This window comes from Dipodomys merriami, unplaced genomic scaffold (assembly GCF_024711535.1).
Source record: "Dipodomys merriami isolate MVZ:Mamm:240054 unplaced genomic scaffold, mDipMer1.0.p SCAF_158, whole genome shotgun sequence".
In the NCBI taxonomy this organism is placed as follows: domain Eukaryota; kingdom Metazoa; phylum Chordata; class Mammalia; order Rodentia; family Heteromyidae; genus Dipodomys; species Dipodomys merriami.
In genome coordinates this window covers 492,184-515,238 of record NW_027202915.1, presented here as the reverse complement: position 1 = coordinate 515,238, position 23,055 = coordinate 492,184, and the positions used below count along the sequence as shown (strand labels likewise).

The 23,055-nt window shown below is 49.6% G+C and overlaps 1 protein-coding gene across 3 annotated transcripts in view; it reads right to left on the bottom strand.

Annotated features, from left to right (window-relative positions):
• Nucleotides 1-18,891, bottom strand: part of Efcab2 (EF-hand calcium binding domain 2) — a 45,883-nt gene extending 26,992 nt beyond the window's left edge. Inside the window, exons 1-3 of one of the 3 annotated variants that reach the window (XM_070023134.1) lie at nucleotides 17,393-17,434; nucleotides 13,384-13,423; nucleotides 4,450-4,534 (exon numbers count right to left, since the gene is read on the bottom strand). In XM_070023134.1, the coding sequence (XP_069879235.1) occupies nucleotides 4,450-4,529 (80 nt within the window). In that variant the 5' untranslated portion in view covers nucleotides 4,530-4,534; nucleotides 13,384-13,423; nucleotides 17,393-17,434. Of the gene's footprint in view, nucleotides 1-4,449; nucleotides 4,535-13,383; nucleotides 13,424-17,392; nucleotides 17,444-18,811 lie in introns of those variants that run through there. The other 2 variants (XM_070023136.1, XM_070023133.1) reach the window with 2 other exon arrangements.
• Between the last annotated feature and the right edge of the window lie 4,164 nt (nucleotides 18,892-23,055).

Genomic DNA, 23,055 nt, shown 5'->3' with positions numbered 1-23,055 from the left:
CAGAGTTCAGGCCCACAACCGGACCCAAAAATAAATAAATAAATAAAATTCATGTGTCAAGTTCCAGAAAAGATATGTTGGTATTTTGTGTTAAACCTTAAAGTTAACACAAATTGTTTAACATCTTGAGTATTTCGAGTCTTCTTATCCAAAAAGCATAATTTCTTTCCATTTATTCTACTTTCATATCTTTCAGGTTTTCCTAAGGACATATTTGTACATTTGTTACATTTTTATCTACGAATTCAGCTGCTGTGACAGATGAGTTATCCATTAGTTTTATCTCCTGTTGTCTTTTTTCTTCCTTGCAGTAGTTTTTGCATTGATTCTCTTGACTTGTTAACTACTTGATCATATTCCTGAGCTCTTCAACTCCTGGCTAGCACTCTACCACTTTGAGCCACAGCACCACTTCTAGTTTTCTGGTGGTTAATTGGAGATTAGAGTCCCACAGACTTTTCCTGCCTGCACTGGCTTTGAACTGTGATCCTCAGATCTCAGCTTCTTGAGTAGCTTGGAGTAGCTGTGAGCCACCAGCGCCCAACTTACTTTTTTGTGTGTGCCAATCCTGGAGGCTTGAACTCAGGATCTGGGCGGTGTCCCTGAGCTTTTGTACTCATGGCTTGCACTCTACCCCATGAGCCACAGCTATACTTAGGGCTCTTGGTGTTAATTGGGGGTAAGAGTATCTATCACAGACTTTCCTGCCCATACCTGCTTCAAACTGAGTCCTTCAGACCTCAGCCTCCTGAGTAGCTAGGATTACAGATGTGAACTACATGTGCCAGCTTACAAAAGATTTTAATTCTGATGAAATATAACAGCCCCCCCTTAGGTTGCTGGTGCATACCTAAAGAACCACTTACCAATCCAAAATCACTAAGACTTATACCAGTTATAATGTACCAAGTTTTCTAGTTAGAGGCCTATAGCTTGGGCTCTTCCAGGTGGGTTGAGTCTTGTGTCCCTTTCGAGTTAATTTTCAGACACAGTGTGTGTATAACAGGTCCAGCATCTTGTATTTGCACATGGATCTTCAGTGGTCCTTGCTCCATTTATTGAAAAAGACAATTCTTCGTTGAATTTCCCTGCTTTTTTTTGTGCTGGTCTTGGGACTTGAACTATGGGCCTGTGTGCTTGTCCCTGAGCCTTTCTGCACTCAAAGCTAGTCCTCCACCACTTGAGCCACAGAGCCCCTTGCAGCTTTTTCTGAGTAGTTTATTAGAGATAAAAGAATCTCACGGACTTTCCTGCTCGGGCTGGCTTTAAAGCAGTGATCCTCAGATCTCAGCCTTCTGAGTTGCTAGGATTACAGGCATGAGCCACCAGTGCCCAGTAAGAATGAAGAGAGTTTTTGTTTATTTGTTTTCTATTGGTGGTGGTCATGGGGCTTGAACTCAGGGCCCAGGCACTTTCCCCGAGCTTTTGTGCTCAAGGCTAGCACTCTGCTGCTTTGAGCCACAGCTCCAATTCCTTTCCTGCCATCTTTGCTGAAGATCAACTGAGTGAACATGCGTCTATTTCTAGACCCTCATTTCTGCTGCACTGATCTGTGTGTCTAGCTCTAAGCCACAATGCCAGCACCAGTCTTTTGATTGATGTAGCACTGAAGTAAAATTTGAAATCAGGAGTCTGAGTGCAACTTCGTTCTTCCTTTTCAAGAGTGTGTGTCTCTGCTGAATCCCTCAACTCAATACCCGGACGACTTGCCACTGGTAGGGAAGGGGTGAGGGCGCAGGTTAGTGGCAGAATGCTCATCCACCTTTCCCAAGGCCCTGGCCTCAGTTCCTAGCACTGGTTAATTAATGTAATTTCATAGGAAAGAAACAGAAGACTATAGGTTGGGAGCTGGTAGAGCTCCCAGGCCTTTAAATTAACCAAAAGCTAACTTAAATTACAGTACTTTTACAGCCTGGCTTCTGGCCTGGTTTCACTACTACACCGCACAGTGGCGACTCTACACTTGTTTCCAATTTCTTCAAGGTGTAAAGAATGAGCTCCCAGCAGCCCCTGGGACCTGCTCCCTTGCACAACCCACACCAGTGAGCAGCACCCTCCAGTCCCATCTGCGCCGCCTCCCCAGGCGCACAGCAGCCGCAGTCTTCCTCGCTGTGCTCAGGTGACGTGTGTCATCGCTACAGTGCCGGCAGAGTTTCCTGTTCTGTGCACGAGGCCGAATCACTCAGTATTACTACTCCCTATCTCCCTTCTCCAAATGAACTGGGGTACATTCTGTGTCCTGGGGCATGGACTCAGGGCCTGGGTGCTGTCTCTGAGCTTTTGTTCTCAAGGCTAGGGCTCTACCACTTGAGTCACAGCTCCACTTCCAGTTTTGGGTTGTTAATTGGAAATAAGAGTCTCATGAACTTGCCTGCCTGGGCTGGCTTTGAAAGGTGACCCTCAAATCTCAGCCTCCTGAGTAGTGGCCTGTGGAGGGGTGATACAGGGCCGTCTTCACCTAACACTGCTGTACCCATTACCTCATCAGCCCTCCCTGAATGGCCGTAAGGGACTCTCTGCAACCTTGAACACAGCTTACCCTTCCACAGGCCCCTGGGAGCAAGGCCAGTGACACACACACACAGACACAGACACAGACACAGACACACACACACACACACACACACACACACACACACACACACACACACACACACACACACACACACACACACACACACACACACACACACACACACACACACACACACACACACACACACACACACACACACACACACACACACAAAATATTTCTACGAGAATTTGCAGAACTAGCTGGGCGCCTGTGGCTCACGCCTGTAATCCTAGCTACTCAGGAGGCTGAGATCTGAGGATCGCGGTTCAAAGGCATCCCAGGCAAGAAACTCCATGTAACTCTTTTTTTTTTGGGGGGGGGGGAGGTCTGGTCATGGGCCTGAACTCTGGGCCTGGGCGCTGTCCCTCAGCTCTTCAGCTCAAGGCTAGCGCTCTACCACTTGAGCCACAGCACCACTTCCGGCTTTCTTCTTTTTGCTTATGTGGTGCTGGGGAATCGAACCCAGGGCCTCAGGCATGCAAGGCCAGCGCTCTACCACTGAGCCACCTTCCCAGCCCTCTCACACTGTTCTAAGAGCTTAAAAAAATGTTCACTGACAGAAGCAGGTCTCAAACTTTCTGGTCTCACAACTCCTTTATGCTCTTAGTCACTTATGGGAGTTATTTGAATCTATGGTCATCATATTAGAAATTAAAGCTCAATTTTAAAAATATGTATTCTTTAGTGCACTAACCGATGACCCTATTGTATGTTTACATAAGTAACAATTTTATGAAAAAACAAAGACACGTTCCAGCACAAAGATAAATTTAACAGGAAGAGTAGTGCTTCTACATGTCTCCAAGTCTCTTTGATGTCCAGCTCAGAAGAACACGGCTGGATTCAACCTGTTGTAACATCACATGTAATGTAGTTTTTAAAGACATTCTCAGGAGAGAATTGACACAAAAGTAGCTGATATTGTCTTAGCTTTATTAATAAGAAGAGTATGTGTTCAGTCACCTGTGAAGGCCCTGGGGACATACAAGGGTCCCCAGACCACACTTTGAGATGACTTACACTGATGATTCTGAGGAAATGTAATAGTGAGGCACCAAGAGAAGAAATCAGCTCCTCCCAGTCACACAGCTGGGCCTGGAACCGCAGAAGTCTGCCTGGAGCCCTCCGGGCGCCCTCCTTGGTATAGGGACAGCTGCGTCCATTCCAAGTCTAGCTGGTGGTAAGCCACTCACGTGGGTGGGCTGCCACCATTCCACAGAGATAAGGGAACCTCAAGCCGCCACCACAGACCCACCTCTATGCAGCCTAGGTCTGCTGGACCTCTCCTGAGGGAAGACAGCAGGCACAACGCGCATGGACACCGCGAGCCCCGCACGGCGTCCCGTGGTCACCCCTCACCAGCCCGCTCCTGGTCCTTCTGGTCATGGTCCCTCTGCTCACTGTCCCTCTGGGGTTGTCCCTCTGCCAATGTTCATGTTTCCGTTTTTTATGTGTTTTCTTCTTTTTGCCATGGCGCCGTTCTGTACACTTTGTTACTCTTTCTTTGTAATAGCCTATTCGTGATGGCCTGATAATACGAGCTGCGTATCTTTTAAAGTCTACTCATTCACTTGATAAATATTTTCTGAGTCCCAACTATGTGCACTAAAGCTATAGGAGAGTTCAGCTTACTCACTGCGTTACAATCTATAGACTGGAATAAGCAATGTGAATATGTTCTATCCACCAGACTATGAAGAATAAGAAACAAAATGTACCCGAAACAGTCACTAGCAAAGACCTCTGCAGACACAGAAAAACGCTTTAAATAGCATAATAAATCCGAGGTACAATGTTAAGAAGATTCTTCTCCTACCTGTAAATTGCATGAGTAATTCAGAATTATGACAGTAACAAAAAGATTTCCAAACCTCACATCCACCGTGTTATTCAACTCATGGTCAAACACTTCAAATGCTTCTTTGATTTTTTTGTGAAATTCTGCTACCATTATCTCTGCAAAAGACAAAGTAAATTATGTTTCTTTAGTTATAAATTCAAAACAAAAACCTCATAACCAGTCTCAGAATCTTGCGGGGTTTTGCCTGATGGCTGCTTTTGAGACAAGGTATTGATATGGAGCACCAGCTGGCCTCAAGTTCAAGATCCTCCTGCTTTAGACTCTCAAGAGCCGGAGCTGGAGGTGTGGACCAGCACACCTGGCTCCATGCTGTCTCCCGATCTTTCTGTAGCGCTTGGCATGTTGAACTCCTCTCCATCTTCCAAGACCTAACACCAAAGTTACTTCAATCTTAAATGCACCCTCAGAGCGTTTTACCTATGTGTCCCCCCAGAGCCACCCCCTAGAACCCCCTCCCTCTCCAGTCGCTCGGGGGCCTCCCCAGCCAGCGGCAGAGCACACAGAGGCAACAAACGCTGCCCGCTTCTCTGTCACGTGCCCTGCCCGCTGGCTTTGCTCTGCGCCTGAGGAAGCCTGGAGGGGCGAGGGGCAGGACACCAACCTACGAGGCTCGCTCAGAAAGCTTCCACCGGTGTGGGCAAGGCTCACTGACAGGAAACGGTGACATGTCCGACGATGGTCACTGAGTATTACTACGAAGGACACTGTACCAGCTGATGAGGAACCAAACAGCCAGGAACCAAACAGACAGAAATTCCTGCCTTGCAGCGGGAAGATAGATGTCGGTACATATTTGCTGACAGACAGTAAGTCAAAGGGTGCTACAGGAAAGCAGACAAACGAGCTGGGAAGGCAGGAGTGCTGGGGCAGGAAGACAGGAGCGAGGAGGCTGGAAAGGGCCCCGCCTGGTGTGTCTCCATGAGGACCTTAGGCAGAGCACAGAAAGCACAGGACTGTAGGAAAGATCAGAAAAGTGTAAGTTTGAAGACAGGGGAAGGATTCTGTAAGAGTCTATGGCTACCTCTGGGACTTGGGCTTTGGCTTGAAGTCAAGGAGCAGCTTGGAGGGTCTCATCTGCTTCTGTTCACTCTGGCCTCTACACCAGGACCATGCTGGGGCTGCAGCGTGTAGCACAGCTCAGAGAACCCAGAGGGCAGCGGTAAGCAAGGAAGAAACCCCACAGTCTGCAGGATGCTAAAGGACAAAGCCACCATCAAGAGTTGCCAACAGACCAATGCCCGGTATGAAAAGAAAGGGGCTGGGCTAACTCCACGTGCAGCTGAATAAGCGGATATATGTAACCCGGAACCCGTCTCAACATGTATTAAATAAGTATAACAGAACAGCCAGAAAGGGAGAGAAGGGGATCAAAATATGGGTAATTATTTTAATTGTAAATATCACCAAATAAGACATGAATCTCCCACCTTCTGTTCATTTCCCTTTAACCTAAAGTGTGACAGGAAAAAAAAAATAATAAGATCTGAAAAAAAAAAATGGAAGGTCTGGGAAGGTGGCTCAGTGGTAGAGTGCTTGCCTTGCATGCATGAAGCCCTGGGTTTGATTCCTTAGCACCACATAAGCAGAAAAAGCCAGAAGTGGCGCTGTGACTCAAGTGGTAGAGCGCTAGCCTTGAGCTGAAGAGCTAAGAGACAGTGCCCAGGCCCAGAGTTCAAGCCCCATGATCGACAAAAAAAAAAAAAAAGGAAAAAAGAAGGAAGGAAGAAAGGAAGGAAGGAAAGAAAGAAGGAAGGAAAAAAAGAAGGAAAGAAAATGGGGCCAGACACCAGTGGATCATGCCTGTAATCCTAGCTACTCAGGAAGCTGAGATCAGAGGATCATGGTTCAAAGTCAGCCTGGATAGATAAACCGTCAGGACTCTTATCTCCAATTAACCAGCCATAAAAGCCAGAACTGGAGGCATGGCTCAAGCCACAAGTGCAAGAACACAATGTCCTGTGTTCAAGCCCCAGTACCGGACTTGGAAAGAAGAAAACAAAACAAAAGGAAAGGAAGAGGTGGTAGACGAGAAGGAGGAGAAGAGAAACTGTTGAATGACTCACATTCTTTATTCTAACATAACACTAACCATTTTGCTGTACTTTCCTTCAGTCCTTCTTCCTACGTATCCTCTTTTTTACAGCACTTAATAGTTAGCATTCACTCACTCAACAACTGGTTATGGAGTAGGCGCTGCCCCCCAGGCCCGTGCAGGTGCCTGCGTGCACTGCCAAGCGCAGTGGTGTGGCCAGCCTTAGAAAGAAAGAATCTGAGGCTCTACAACCTGCCAAGATCGCAGTTACTAAGGGGCAGTGCTGGTCAAACCCATCTCCCTCCTCCCCGGCCCTGAGCACCAAAGGTCAGTATTCCCAATACAAAAGCAGTCGCCTTCTTCCCGCATTTGCGTGCTACATTCTTCAGGTTGTGATCTTCCATTTTTAACAGTACTACAGGAGCATACCACGGTTTACTGATACAGTGTCTCATTATAAATCAACAACTACAACAACAACAAAGTTGTTCAAGCCCCACAACGGACAAAAAAAAAAAAAGAATATTAATAAGTAATCTTACTAAAGCAAAGGAAGGCTTGATTGCTGAAAGAAGATCCTGGAGAAGAATAAATGAAGTCTTTAAACACAAAGAAGAAAATTAGTTTTGAACAACAAAAGAAACAACTCTTCTGCTCAGATAACTAAAGAAAGATAAGGGCGGCCGGGCGCTGGTGGCTCACGCCTGTAATCCTAGCTACTCAGGAGGCTGAGATCTGAGGATCGCAGTTCAAAGCCAGCCCGGGCAAGAAAGACCATGAGACTCCTATCTCCAATTAACCACCAGAAAACCGGAAGTGGTGCTGTAGCTCAAGTGGTAGAACGCTCGCCTTGAGCTGAAGAGCTGAGGGACAGCGCCCAGGCCCAGAGTTCAAGCTGTTGATAACACTCTTGCCTAGCATGTACAAGGCCCTGAGTTTAATCTTCAGCACCACAAATAATTATAAAATAAAATGGTCTCCTACTTAAAGAGAGTAGGAAAGAATACTAGTAAAAGATGTGTCTAAGGGTGGGCAACAAGCGAAGGAAGTCAGGCCTAAGTGTTTCTTCTGTTTTTTATTTTTTTATTTTTTTTTATTTTTGTCGGTTGTGGGGCTTGAACTCTGGGCCTGGGCGCTGTCCCTCAGCTCTTCAGCTCAAGGCGAGCGCTCTACCACTTGAGCTACAGCGCCACTTCCGGTTTTCTGGTGGTTTATTGGAGATAGGAGTCTCACGGTCTCTCCTACCCGGGCTGGCTTTGAACCGCGATCCTCAGATCTCAGCCTCCTGAGTAGCTAGGATTACAGGCATGAGCCACCAGCGCCCAGCTCTTCTGTTTTTTAAAACATGAAGTACAATCATCATCGGGAGACTTAAAAGTGGGTTGGTTTCTCAACCAACCTGGGGCAAGACTAGACACTAGTCCGGCCTTCCTTCACACACACAGAGTTTATAACTTCATTATGGGAAGGGTAGACGCAGGTGCTGCAGGAATCTGGTGGCAGTGGCCCAGCAGGGACACCTGAGGAGCTCATGGTGATCACGAGCCACTCACAGTGGCTCGCGCTGCTCAGCATCCTCTTGCTCCTCCTGTCCACTGTCTCTACAGCTTCCTCTTGGTTTTATGAGCTCCCTACAATCTTTTAATGGATTCCTTTTTCTTCTACACTAGTCAAAATCACTTTTGTTTGATTGGTAAACTGTCAGGTCAAAGCAACTCGAAGCCTAAGCCCTTCACATAAGGGTACAACAGCACTGGGCATCTAGGAGATCTGTGCCATAAACAGAAAGAAGGCAGCAAAGATTTCCCAGAGTCTCCCAGAGCTTATGAGTAAATGCAGCCCCTGAGAGGAGTGGGAATGAAGATCACTAAGCTGGAAAGGACCCTGAAGCTGGAGTATTGGGTGGTGGACGACCCTGTGACTGACCCTGAAACTGAAGTGAACAGAACTAATAAAGTGGTGCCAAAGCTTGTACAACAAGCAGTAAGCAGGAGGAAGATGAAAAATTAGTGTCAAAGAAGAGGTGAGCTGAGCACCATGGCTCACGCCTGTCATCCTAGCTACTCAGGAGACTGAGATCTGAGGATCACCACTGATAACCAGCCTAGACAGGAAAGTCCGAGAGACTTATCTCCCATAAACTACTCAGAAAGAGCAGAAAGCAGTGCTGTGGCTCAAGTGGTAGAGTGCTAGCCTTGGGCAAAAAAAGTGCAGGGACAATGCCCAGGCCCTGAGTTCAAGCCCTACAATGAACAACAACAACAAAAACAATCAAGAGTTCCTGCTAATAGCCATGTATGTGAGGTGAGAATTATGACAGATTCTACATCAGCATCCGACAGCAAAGCCACATCTGGAAAGCATGGATGCTAGTGGTCTTAAGCTGCTATATTTGGGGTGTCTGGGCATACAGTGTTCCTTTCCCTTTTCTCGCTCACCTGGCTTTTTGCCTTTCAATTTTCCCTTTCAATTTGAGACTTGAGCTGGGTGCCAGTGACTCATGCCTATAATCCTAGCTACTCAGGAGGTTGAGATCTGAATATCACAGTTTGAAGCCAGCCCAGGCAGAAAAGTCCCCTTGCGACTCTTTTTGTTTTTGGTCGGTTGTGGGGTTTGAACTCTGGGCTTGGTCGCTGTCCCTGCGCTCTTCAGCTCAAGGCAAATGCTCTACCTCTTGAGCCACAGCACCACTTCCGGTTTTCTAGTGGTTTATTGGAGACTTTCCTGCCTGGGCTGGCTTTGAACTGCGACCCTCAGATCTCAGCCTCCTGAGTAGCTAGGGTTAAGGCGTGAGCCACGGGCGCCTAGCTCCCTTGAGACTCTTATCACCAATTAACCACTCAAAACCCAGAAGTAGAGCTGTGGCTCAAGAGGTAGTGCACTAGCATTGAGTATAAAGAGGCTCAAGGACTGCACACAGGTCCGGAGTTCAAGCCCTAGGATTAGGGAATATGGTCCAAACTTAGCTTTAAAATGGGTAGGACTAATTTCTGTCTTGTCATAATTTGCTATTTTAGCTTTTAGAAATTTGAAGGAAAGATTTCCCTTCAGAAAAAAAATTATCAAAGTCTAAAAACAGTGTGTAATCACAGATATATTTATAAAAAGATGTCTGTCAACCACATTTTATAATTTAGAAGAAAGCTTATTGCAGTTTTCAGCTTCCTGTCGGCTGTTCCTATTTATGTTTTTTTTTAGTGTAGCTTAAAACATATACTCAGGAAATGCTAAACGCCTTCTATAAATCAACTTACTTCTTGATCAGTCCATAAAGCCATTTTTAAATTTTTTACCTTTTATGTTTTATTATTATAAAGGTGATGTACCTACTAATACATATAATATATATTATATACATAATATATTCTACCTATGCATAGTTTTTACTAAGCCACAAAATACAGCAAACTTGTTTATTATAATATACCAAAATTAATATGTTGAAGTAATAAGATTAATAATAGGTAGAAAATAGATTTCCTTTTTTTGTTGTTGTTGTTGTGGGGCTTGAACTCTGGACCTAGACACTGTCCCTGAGCTCTTCAGCTCAAGGCAAATGCTCTACTACTTGAGCCACAGCACCACTTCTGTTTTTCTGGTGGTTAATTGGAGATAAGAGTCTCACAGACTTTCCTGCCCAGGCTGGCTTTGAACCACCATCCTCAGATCTCAGCCTCCAGAACAGCTAGGATTATAGGCATGATCCACCAGCACTGGGCAAGAGTACATTTCCAGTTTTTCCCTCCCATCGCCATCTACCAGCTGTATAGTTCATTTTCAACATAGCAAAAAGTTTGCTTTAACAGTCTTCTTTACAAGATATACTATGAAAAACAAAGAAGCCTTTTCGTGTGTGTGTGTGTGTGCGTGCGCGCGTGCACGTGCGCACGCATGCTGATCCTGGGGCTTGAACTCTGGGCCTGGCCACTCTCCCTGAGCTTTTTGCTCCAGGCTGGCACTCTACCACTTGAGCCACAGATCCTCTTCCAGCTTTTAATACTTAAGAGATAAAAAGTCTCACAGACTTTCCTTCCTAGGCTGGCTTCCAACCATGATCCTCAGATCTCAGTCTCCTGAGTTGCTAGGATTGTAAGTGTGAACTGCCAGCACCAGCATATCTTTTCTGTTTTTAAATGGCTCAAGCTAGCCAGGTTCTGTGGCACATACCCGAATTCCAAGATTCTGAGATGCTGAGGCAGGAGGACCACACATTCCAGACTTGACTGGGCTAGAGAACCCAAAGGCCACACTAGCTATATAGTGAGACCGTGGCAAAAAAAAAAGGAAGAAAGGAAGGAAAAGGCTTAAACTATATGAAAATAACTTGAAAAGTAGAGTGCCAAGAAAAAACCTCATCAGTATTTGTTTACTGGTTTCACAAATATCAAGATCTTAAATGATGTTCTACAAATACTGAACATTAATATCAAAGTTTAAAGTAGCAGGCAACATGGCTGGGAATGTAGCTTAGTGGTAGATTGCTTGCCTAGCATGCATGAAGCCCTGGGTTCAATTCCTCAGTACCACATACACAGAAAAAGCCAGAAGTGGTGCTGTGGCTCAAGTGGCAGAGTGCTAGCCTCGAGCAAAAGAAGCTCAGGGAATTCAAGCCCCAGGACTGGCAAAAAAAAAAAAAAAAAAAAAAAAAAAGCATGCAACAGTAAAATGGTGAATGAACAGAAACTATGCATTTAGTCAAACAGGCCCTTCCTGCCAACTAGCATATTTCTTCATCTCTAAAATAAGAATAATGTTCACAATAACTCATTGAGTTATGAAGATTAGAACAAATAATGAACATAAATGGATTAGCATAAAGTAGATTCATAGTAAATAAGTTCTCAATAAATATAACCAGAATAATAATCAGATGGGCTGGGAAGGTAGCTCAGTGGTAGAGCGCTTGCCTTGCATGCGTGAGGCCCTGGGTTCGATTCCTCAGCACCACATAAGCAAAAAGAAAAAAAAACCGGAAGTGGCGCTATGGCTCAAGTGGTAGAGTGCTAGCCTTGAGCTGAAGAGCTGAGGGATAGGGCCCAGGCCCAGAGTTCAGGCCCCATGACTGGACCAAAAAAAAAAAAACCAGAATAATAATCAGAGAAAATGGCGCTGTGGCTCTAGAGGTAGAGCGCTTGCCTTGAGCTGAAGAGTGCAGGGAAAGCGCCCAAGCCCAGAGTTCAAGACCTACCACCCAAAAAACCCCCAAAAAACAAAAAAATAATCAGAAAGAATACCAAGCCAGGCACTGGTGGCTCACACCTGTAATCCAAGCTACTCAGGAAGCTGAGATCTGAGGACTGCAGTTCAAAGCCAGCCACTCCAGACAGGCAACTCTGTGAGACTCTTACCTCCTTATATACACATATACATAGATAGTATATATTATATATATTCTACTTTATGCTTAGTTGTTTTTTACTAGACCACAAAATGCAGCAAATTTATTACAACATAACTAAATTAATATGTTGAAGTACTAAAAATGCTTTTTAATTGATAACACTAGTTAGAGGAGAGTTATATCATTATACAGCTTAATTCCATACTATATGCTACCATTGCCAAAAATTTCATGTTATACTTGATTTTTGGCAATAGAAACACTAAGACAACTGAATCTAGGAAGTTAAAACCAAAACAAAGTAAAAAGCACAACCCGGGCTTCATTTCAAAAGAAATGAGTGATAGCACATGTAGCAAGAGTGCCCATCACTGCCGGGCGCTGGTGGCTCACGCCTGTAATCCTAGCTACTCAGGAGGCTGAGATCTGAGGATCGCGGTTCAAAGCCAGCCCGGGCAGGAAAGACTGTGAGACTCCTATCTCCAATAAAACCACCAGAAAACCGGAAGTGGCGCTGTAGCTCAAGTGGTAGAGCGCTCGCCTTGAGCTGAAGAGCTGAGGGACAGCGCCCAGGCCCAGAGTTCAAGGCCCACGACCGACAAAAAAAAAAAAAAAAGAGTGCCCATCACCACGAGAAAAGCCAGATTAATAATACAAGTTTTTATGCAAAATAGTGGAGCTGAGTTTTTTCCTAAAGCCTAGGTCTGCACACATAGTTAAACACTGAACAAGGCGCTCACACCCACCTAGAGGAACTGAGATAAAATAATAAGCCCCAAGAGAAATGCTTGCCAGGAGCGCTGTTTAAAGTGTACTACAGAGAAGGTGAAGAAAGGCCCTCAAGGTTAATTAACTGGAAGTATAAATAAATAATGTTATGTCCAGCATGACTCAGTAGCACCAACACCCAAACCACAAGTAGACTGCTTTAAATAATAACAGCCAAGGGACATATTCCTGTGTTCTTTGGAGAGAAGAGGTAGTTCTTTGTGAATTCCTATTTCTCCCACTAAATATAAAGATTATACTCAATCACAGTCTAATTTTATAATTTGTGCTTCCAATCTGTCAAACACTAATTGATCATCTTCTTATATGGAAGCATTCTAATGGAAAAGGAAAACAAGCTACAGTAGCTTAAGAGATCAATTCTGACCAGGGCAGACAAATCCAGGAAACTTGTCTCCAACTAATCAGCAAAAGGCTAGAAGTACTGGTGTGGCTCAAGTGGTAGAGTTCCAGACTTGAGCAAAAAAGCCAAGTGAGTGTACAAAGCCCTGAGTTCACACCTCAGTACCAGCCAAAACAGAGGAAGAGGAGAAGGAAAAGAAAGACATAAGAAGGAAAAAGGAAGAAGGAGGAAGGAGGAGGAAGAAGGAGAAGGAAAAGGAGGAGGAAGAAGAGGAAGAAGAAAAGGAGGAGGAGGAGGAGGAGGAAAGGAAGGAAGGAAGGAAGGAAGGAAGGAGGGAGAGAGGAAGGAAAGGGAGGGAGAGTACATTTAAAGAGATAGAGTTACCTCATAAACACAGAAGCTGAGCTACAGATGTGGCTCAGAGACAGTGTCTGCCTACCTTGTAGACACAAGACCGTGAGTTCAAACCCCAGTACTGCCTAAAATAGATAAGAAAATAAACAGAATCGGTACTGTCTCCCCATTGAAAAGCTGAGGGTTTCCTTTTGATCTCAGAATCGGCCCCTATGGCCTGACTTTTCAGAGGCCTGGCCTCTACCTACTTACAAGATTCACTTCACAGCCTCTTTCCAGCCACACAAGGCCCCACTTAATCCCTCTATTGACCCACTCTTTCTTGATTTAGGCTTTGGTGAGGTGGGGGGGGCACAGTGAGTTTTGTTTCAGGTTTCTGAATTCCAATCAACTTAAACAATGTCATACTTAAAGCCCTTGAAATAAGAAAAAATTAAATTGGGTATCCTTCTAGAATTCTGAACTTTTGAATTTTTTTTGTTTTTGTTTTTTGGTTGTTTTTGACCGGTCGTGGGGCCTGAACTTTGGGTCTGGGTGCTGTCCCTCACCTATTCAGCTCAAGGCTAGTGCTCTACCACTCAAGCCATAGCGCCACTTCTGGCTTTTTCTGCTTATGTGGTGCTGAGGAATTGAACCCAGGGCCTCATGCATGCAAGGCAAGCACTCTACCACTGAGCCACCTTCCCAGCCCACTTTTGAAATTTTTATATGCGTATCTACCATCCTTTCTTCTTGCCTCCCAGCCTCACACCCCCCCCCCCCCCCGTGGAGCTGAGGGCTGAACTCAGGGCCTTGGCACTTGCTAGGAAAGTGCTTGTCCACTACCTAGATCCTCCACCCAGTGATCCATCCTTTGATGACACCTAAGCCGACTCCACAGCGTGGCGCTGGTGACAGAGCCGCAACAAACACCATATGCCAATGTCTGCATCCTATGCAGACTCTGAGCCCTGCACTTCTAAAAGCTATTCCACAACTAGTGGAGTAATTGTGTAGTTCTCTTGTGGTAATTTCCATGAGGGCAATGTTTTATTCCTGGAAGTGAGAGCTGTTTGTGTCACCATGAATAAGCCGGGCTCTGCTCTACTCCTCATGGCCCTGGGCAGAAGTTCCAGCAGTGACTACCTAGCCTGAAGCTTCCAACTCTCAGAACTCACTATAGACTTCACATTCTTTTTTCTCTTTTTTGGTTGGTCGTGGGGCTTGAACTCTGGGCCTGGGTGCTGTCCCTCAGCTCTTCAGCTCAAGGCTAGCGCTCTACCACTTGAGCCACAGCGCAACTTCCGGCTTTTTTCTTTTTGCTTATGTGGTGCTGAGGAATCGAACCCAGGGCCTCATGTATGCAAGGCAAGGCACTCTACCACTGAGCCACCTTCCCAGCCCCTCATCCTACATTTAAATACGATTTCTTAGTGTTAAGAATGTGAAGTCTGGGGCCAGAGTTTAGGTCCACGACCAGGCCCCCCCCCCCAAAAAAAAATAAATGTAGGATGAGAAAAGGGTACATGACCATGTACTATGGTAAAGTGTAGATTTCATGAAAGGTGCTTCCAGACAACAACAAAGGAAAAAGACCACTGGTGTGCTGTGTGAAGAGTTCAGTGTATTCTAAGGGAAATGGAAGGTTTTTTGTAGAGAATTCAGATCCAGATGAGCCATGTTCAGCTGATAAATGAAAACACAGAAGCCATCTTAGAGGCCTTTGCAGTCAGTCATCTGCTAGACTCAGAAAGTATCCGGAACTGAGGGAAGGCCACATTTTATGCCTTGAAGTTTCAATGAAGGGCCTGGCCGTCCATGAGGCAGGAGGAATCATGAATCTCTGCAGACAAGAGTTCTTTCTGATCCAATGTTGATCCACGTCATGACAAAGAAAAATAAATGTACTACTGCTCTCAATTAAGTAAGATGGCCTATCAAAGTGAAGACAACTAAATGTGATTCTAGACAGAAACCTATACAAAGGGAAAACGCTATAAAAGGCATGAGAAACAATTAGGACCACTGGCAAAACTGGAATATGTATAGTAGAATTTGATTTGTCAGCTGGACACCACTGTCTCACACCTGTAATCCAAGCTACTCAGGAAGCTGAGATCTGAGGACTGCGGTTCAAAGCCAGCCCATGCAGAAAAGTCCTGTGCGCCTCTTCCAATTAACCTGGGTTTCTGCACCATATGTAAGGTTCACTGGAAAGGAAACCCACAACAATGTTTCACGCAGAAGTTTATTGGGGAGAGAGCAAACTGCAGGCCCAGAGATGGAGGCCTGCAGAGACAGAGGGAAAGGAAGAAGAGAAAAAAAAAGGGGGGGGGGGGAGGTGGACAGACTTGTGTTGAGCTGGATTACACAGGGAAATGTGGGACCAAGGCAGATGTGCAAGTGACTGTGGAACCTCCCACTGTCTAGGGAGGCATGACCAGATCGGTTCAGGAAATGACCTCAGCAGATGAGGAAGTGACCTCAGAGCCTGGGAGCCTTTGCTGACTCACAGTCAGGTGATTACTGGTTTCAGGCCGGTGAAGAAAGGCAGACCTAACACAGTAAAGCTGTGGCTCACAGTGGTAGAGCACTAGCCTTGAGCAAAGGAGCTCAGGGACAGAGCCCCAGTTCAAGCTGTGTAACTGACAAAAAATAAGTAAAAATTATATATGTTTTAAAATTCATTAAAGTGACATGATCATATGTAGCTCTCAAAACAGCTCAAAGCAAAACAAATTATGGTTAAACGTGTATATAGGATAATAAAAGACAACTATGGCTGGGTGCTGGTGGCTTGTCTCTGTAATCCTAGCTGAGCTCTGAGGACCATATAGTTCGAAGCCAGCCCACGCAGGTAAGTGCAGGAAACTTATCTCCAACTAAAACACCAAAAAGCTGGACGTGGGTCTGAGACTCAAGTGGTAGAGCACTAGCGGGAGCCAAAAATCCAAGGGCAGTGCCCAGGCCGAGACCACACTACAGGACTGGCACACACAAATAAGAGCCAGGTGCCAGGGGCTCATGGCTGCAATCCAGGCATTTCAAAGGACTGAAATCTAGAGGATGGGGGTTTGAGGCCTGCACAAGCACAGGAGTCTGCAAGAGCCCATCCCCGCGGCTGGGAAGGTGGCTCAGTGGTAGAGCGCGTGCCTTGCATGCATGAGGCCCTGGGTTCCATTCCTCAGCACCACATAAACAGAAAAAAAAAGCAGGAAGTGGCGCTGTGGGTCAAGTGGTAGAGCGCTCGCCTTGAGCTGAAGAGCTGAGGGACAGCGCCCAGGCCCAGGACTGGCACAAAATGAGAACTAAGTTCAGAGTGTTTGCCTCTCTCTCGGCAAGCACAGCCACCCCAGTTTCCTGGGGAGGTTTTCAATGAGCCCAAGGCACGGTGCCCCCGAGGCTGGCTTCTGAAATAGGCCTGACACGAGCAAGAGAAGGGGGGAGAGGGGAGGAGCGAGGGTCCGCGGGGCTGGGCGGGACGGGGCGGGGGACGGCTCCGCGGGGCTGGGCGGCCTGAGGCGCGCGGGCTCCCCGAGGCCGGGGCGGGACGGGACGGGGCTGGGCGGCCTGAGGCGCGCGGGCTCCCGAGGCCGGGGCTCCGCGGGGCTGGGCGGCCTGAGGCGCGCGGGCTCCCGAGGCCGGGACGGGGCGGGGCGGGGCGGGGCTGGGCGGCCTGAGGCGCGCGGGCTCCCGAGGCCGGGGCGAGACGGAACGGGGGGGGGGGGGGGGGGACGGCTCCGCGGGGCTGGGCGGCCTGAGGCGCGCGGGCTCCCGAGGCCGGCCCCCCCCCCCCGCGTCCTCCCTCCCGTCCCGCCCCCGTTCGGCCGCCCCGTCGGGGCCCCGCCACCTCCCCCGGGTCTAGGACGCCCGGCAGGCGCAAGATGGAGGCGGGGCGGGCCCGGGACCGCGACGGCTGGCGAGGCGGAGGCCGTGGCGGCGAGGCCCTGGCTCCGCGGAGGCGGGCGCGCTGTCCGCGACCGAGGCCGCCATGGCGCGGAGGCGGAACGGGGGAGGGGGGGACGGGGGAGGCGGGGCCCCGGCGGCGGACGTCGAGGCGCCGTCCTCCGGCCCAAGATGGAGGCGGGCGGCGGCGCCCGGCGCCCTGTCTGTACCTTCTCGGTCTTTATCCTCCGCCATCTTGGTGCTGCCGTCGCCCGGGCAACGCCGTCCCCCCCCCCCCGCCCCAGCCCCGCCCTTCGGCTGCCCGGGTTGCCCGGGTTCCCGCGCGCTGCACACCCAGGCCCGCGCCGCCGCCCGGGGCCGGCCGGTGAGGACTGGGGGGGGGGGAGGGCCGCCCCTCCTCCCCCTCCCTCCCCCCGGCCGTACCGGGCGCAGAGCCGCAGTTCCGACCGTGCGGGGCGCGCGCGGCCCCGGCCCCGGCCCCGGCCCCGGCCCGGGAGCGGCGCTCAAGGTCGCGGCCGCTCGCCTGCGCTCAGAGAGGCCGAAAGATGGCGGTGCTCGGCCGCGGCCTGTGTAGGACAGAGAGGCCGACTCGGCTGGGCCACCCACCGGCCCCGGCCCCGCTCCTCACCCCCGGCCCCGCTCCTCACCCCCGGCCCCGGCCCCGGCCCTCCTCACCCCCGGCCCCGCTCCTCACCCCCGGCCCCGGCCCTCCTCACCCCCGGCCCCGCTCCTCACCCCCGGCCCCGCTCCTCCTCACCCCCGGACCCGGACCCGGCCCTCCTCACCCCCGGCCCCGGCCCCGCTCCTCCTCACCCCCGGCCCCGGTCCCGCTCCTCCTCACCCCCGGACCCGGCCCCGCTCCTCCTCACCCCCGGACCCGCTCCTCCTCACCCCCGGCTGGGCCCCGGCCCCGCTCCTCCTCACCCCCGGCCCCGGCCCTCCTCACCCCCGGCCCCGGCCCCGCTCCTCCTCACCCCCGGCCCCGGTCCCGCTCCTCCTCACCCCCGGACCCGGCCCCGCTCCTCCTCACCCCCGGACCCGGCCCCGCTCCTCACCCCCGGCCCCGCTCCTCCTCACCCCCGGCTGGGCCCCGGCCCCGCTCCTCCTCACCCCCGGCCCCGCTCCTCCTCACCCCCGGCCCCGCTCCTCCTCACCCCCGGCCCCGGCCCCCTCCCAGGCCAGCCCCTGGCTGGGGAGCAGCCTCGGCGCTCCTTTTCTCCTTCCACACTGGGCTCCTCTGAGCACACTGTGCCAGTCCAGAGCGGACCCGCGACGCCCTGCAGAGCCCAGCGCGAGAGGAATGGGCTTCTTTGTCGGGAAACACAGATGTGTCATGCTACGAAGGCCTACAACACTGTGGAGTGTCTGGCTTTGGTTTAAAGGAATCTCGGATGCCCAGGCTGGTCTCAAAACTCCTGGGCTCAGAGGACGCGCCTGTCTCAGCCTCCTGAGTAGCTGGGACTATGGGAGTGCGCCTCCAAACCTGGCTGGAGACATAGATCTTTGTACCCTGACCATAGGCCAGGTGCCAGCGGCTCACGCCTATAATCCTAGCTACCCAGGAGGCAGAGATCTGAAGAGCAGGGCTCAAAGCCAGCAAAGGGCAGGAGAGTCTAAGAGATTCTTACCTCCAAGTTAGCCACCACAGAGCTGGAAATGAAGCTGTGGACCTCGTGGTAGACCACTAGCCTTGAGCAAAAAGTGTCTGAAACTTAGCTCCAATTAACCAACAGAAAACCAGAAGTGGTGCTGTGGCTCAAAGCTAGTCTTGAGCATAAACACTCAGGGACAGTGGTCAGGCCCTGAGTTCAAGCCCCAGGACTGGCAAAAAAACAAACAAACAAAAAAAAAAAACCAGTAAACAAAAAGACCGTCTGAAGCTGGGCACCAGTGGCCCACAGGTGTCATCCTAGCTACTCAAGAGGCTGAGATCTGAGGACCATGGTTCAAAGCCAGCCCAGGCTTGAAAGTCTGTGAAACTCTATCTCCAATAAACCACCAGGAAACAGGAAGTGGTGCTGTGGTTCAAGTGGTAGAGCACTTGCCTTGAGCTGAAGAGCTGAGGGACAGACAGCACCCAGGCCCAGAGTTCAAGCCCCACAACTCACAAAAAAATAGTCTATATCCAGAAGACAGCAAACGAAGCAAGCAGTAGTGTGGAACTCCAGTCTAGGGAGAGCAGGTGGGAAAGCTCAAGCCAAGAGACAAAAAGAAACTTCCAGGGAAAATCCCCTTCAGGTGAAACAAATGCCCCTCACACAGGAAGGGGCAGGCAGAAGTCCAACCCCAGCCTCTGCCCAGACTCCGCTTGCCGAACACTCCGCTGCTACAGGATGAGAGATGCACTGCATGAGATTGCTAATCTCCTTCGCTCTGGCCCCTCTCTGTTTACACCTGGCCATTTTACCCTTAGATGTAGCCTGAGCACACCTGGAGGCTTGGAGCTTTAGGCGTGAGCTGCTGAGGTGTCTCAGGCACCCACCCGCCTTCCTGGGTTGGCTGATATCAAGCATGGCTGTGCTTCAGAAGGACCCGGCCTCAGAACTTAAAGACAACCACCAGACCCATCACAACACAGCCAGAAGGGGTTAGGGTGTCAGGGGTAGAAAACACACTTAACGGGCACAAGACTGGGTATGAGCCCCAGCAACACGTGCATGAGCACACGCATGTGTGTATGTGCACACTCAGCAATAGAGCAAGAATATGATTTCAGGAGAGCTGTAGTAGCTCCTTTGCTGCAGCTTCGTTGCAAATACATCAGTGGTTGAGCCAGTTCTTCAGAGGAGAATCTGAAGGGAAAAAATTCTTCACAAAATTAGTCACCTCTCTCCCTGTGGGATTAAAAAAAAACAACCAGCATAAAACATGAAGCAAACTGGGTATCGCTGGCTCATGCTTATAATACTAGCCATTTAGGATGCTGAAAGCAGATAATCATGGTTCAAGCCAGCCTGAGCAGGAAAATCCATGAAACTCGTGTCCAATTAACCACCACAAAGCTGTAAGTGGAGCTGTGGCTCTGGTGGTACAGCACTAGTCTTGAGCAAAAAAGTTCATGGACAGATCCCAAGCCCTGAGTTCAAGTCCCAGGACCAGCACACACACACACACACACACACACACACACACACACACACACACACACACACACACACACACACACACACACACACACACACACACACACTAATAATAATAATAATAATAATAAAATAATCAGCACACAGAAAAAGACTTGATATATGGTTCAAGCGCCTAGCAAACATAAGGTTACTGAAATCAAAGCCCAGTAGTAGCCAAAAAAAAAAGGTTATTTTAGCAATGAACAGTGAATAAGAGAGACAGAGCCAGGGCTGGGAAGGTGGCTCAGTGGTAGAGTGCTTGCTTTGCATGCATGAGGCCCTGGGTTTGATTCCTCAGCACCACATAAGCAGAAAAACCTGGAAGTGGCGCTGTGGCTCAGGTGGTAGAGTGCTAGCCTTGAGCTGAAGAGCTGAGGGACAGCGCCCAGGCCCAGAGTTCAAGCCACAGGCCAAAAAAAAAAAGATAGAGCCCAGATATCCTCACCTCCCCCTCCCCCCAGCCCTTGCTGTGTTGTCTGGGGAATGGTAGACCACCATGGCTCCATTTCTTTTTTTGTTTGTTTCTGTAAAGATGATGTACAAAGAGGTTACTGTTACATAAGATAATGAATACATTTCTTTCTGAGCAGTGCAACTCTTCATTATCTTCCAGTTGTATAGTTCACTTTGAAGGTAGTGTCTACTGAGTACAACTGCTGCATTTGTTTACCTTTTCTCCCCCATTTCTATGCTTCTTACCCTCCCCCAAAACAGATAAACACATACAAAAGGGACAGAAATCAAAAAACAGTACAAAGGAGAAAAAAACAGTACAAAGGAGAAACAAAACAAGAAGCAAAAGAACATAAAACCTCGTTTCCATTTATTGGAGTTCATTTCGCTAACGATCATTCTAAATGATCCTATGCCCATAGCTATTGAACCCATGTGGCTGTCTCAGGAATGTACGTTCTCCTGTGGTCTCACCGTGTGGAGTCCTGTATCATTCATCTGTCCAGGTATTTTTTTGTCTTTTACCATCCCATGTGGCTCCATTCCTGAAAATAGCTACAACTGACAAAAGCGGCCGACTGGAGATGCTCGGTGCGCTTCTCCCCACCACAAAAGACAAAACAGAAAACAATGACTAGTTCTTTGTAGTGCGCCAGGCAGGATGCCAGAGCGTACTGGGACTGTGGCAGAGACAGTACTGAGCACGGGTACATGCTGGCCTTGTGGAGAAGGAACTTAGCATGCAGCACCTAGCCAGTTGTCTCTGGAGATGAACCCTGAACCAAGATTTCACCAGGCAGAAGAGGGTGAGCAGCCACAGCCCGCCATGGCTGCCAGAGCGGGGCAGGGGCTGCCAGATAGCCTTGCAGGCCCTGAGCCCGTGTTGGGGAGGTGTGCAGTCACCCCGCCACTGCAGTGCCGGGAGAGGGAGCTGCTCCCCGGCAGCTCCTGCTGCACACTGCACCTTGAGTTCCGCACGAGGACCCTGGCAGCTCTGCCGGCCCAGTCCAGGGTCCAGTCACATACCCACCAGCAGGCAGGCTGCCCTTGCCTGCCTTAGTCCCAGAAGGAGCCCAGTGCCCCCCACCCCCGCCGCCTGGCCCTGCACTTGCCTTACCAGTCAGTGTGGCCTGCCCAGGCCCTGGGAAGTAACCAGGATGCCACTGCCCCCCTGGGGCCCAGGAGGCAGGAGTCACCGGGCTCACTGAGGCCCTTAGGAGCACAGGCTTGGCCCTGCCCATTTCCCTTGACCCAAGAAGGGGGGGGGTGTGAGAGGAAAGGGGGGCGGGCACCCCTCCCTGTGCAGGCCAACCCCAGGGTCCCTGGGAAGCATCCACTCAACCTTTCTCCACGGACAGGGGCCTGTCCAGCTCACCAGTACAAGGCAGTCTTCATGGGGACCTCGGAAGCCCAGGCCCAGCCTGCTACCTTCTGGGCCCACCGAGTGGCCCAGGATCCTCACAGGTGGACTCCGTGTGAAGGCCCTGCACCCCAGCTGGTGCCGCAGCCCCGGCCACAGAGATGGCTGTGCACATGCAGGTGCAGACAGTGATGTCTCACCGCAGCACATGGTCCCTCCAGGCAGGACCCTGGACACAGCACCTCGGGGGAAGCCTGCTACAGTAGAAGCTGCCAGTTAAGGTAATGGGCAGCTGATCTGTCAGATGCATCAATACTGGGAAAGGGACACAAGAAGCATGGAAACACACGGCAGCATGATATGATAACCCTAGACTACACCTCAAGGGAAATGGAATTGGCCTGTAATCCTAGCATCTCAGGAGGCTGAGATCTCAGAATTGCAGTTCAAAACCAGCCCTGGCGGGAAAGTCCATGAAATTCTTATTTCCAATTAGCTACCCAAACAGCCAAAAATGGAGCTGCGGCTCAAGTGGTAGAGTGCCAGCCTTGAAGAAAAGAAAAACAAAACTCAGGAACAATGCCCAGATCCTGATTTTAAGCCCCAGGACCAGCAACAAAGGACAACAACAAAAAATAATCTCTGAAAACTTTCCCAACCTTGGGAAAGATAGCAACAGCTAGGAAGTTCGAAGGACTCTGATCAGATGTGGCCAAAACAGATTATAATATCCATGGCATATTATAGCCAGACCATCAAAAGTACAAGACAGACAATTCTAAGCCAGGCGCCATTGGTCACGCCTGTAATCCTAGCTACTCAGGAGGCTGAGATCTGAGGATCGCGGTTCAAAGCCAGCTCAGGCAGGAAAGTCCATGAAACTCTTATCTCCAATAAACCACCAGAAAACCAAAAGTGGCACTGTAGTTCAGGT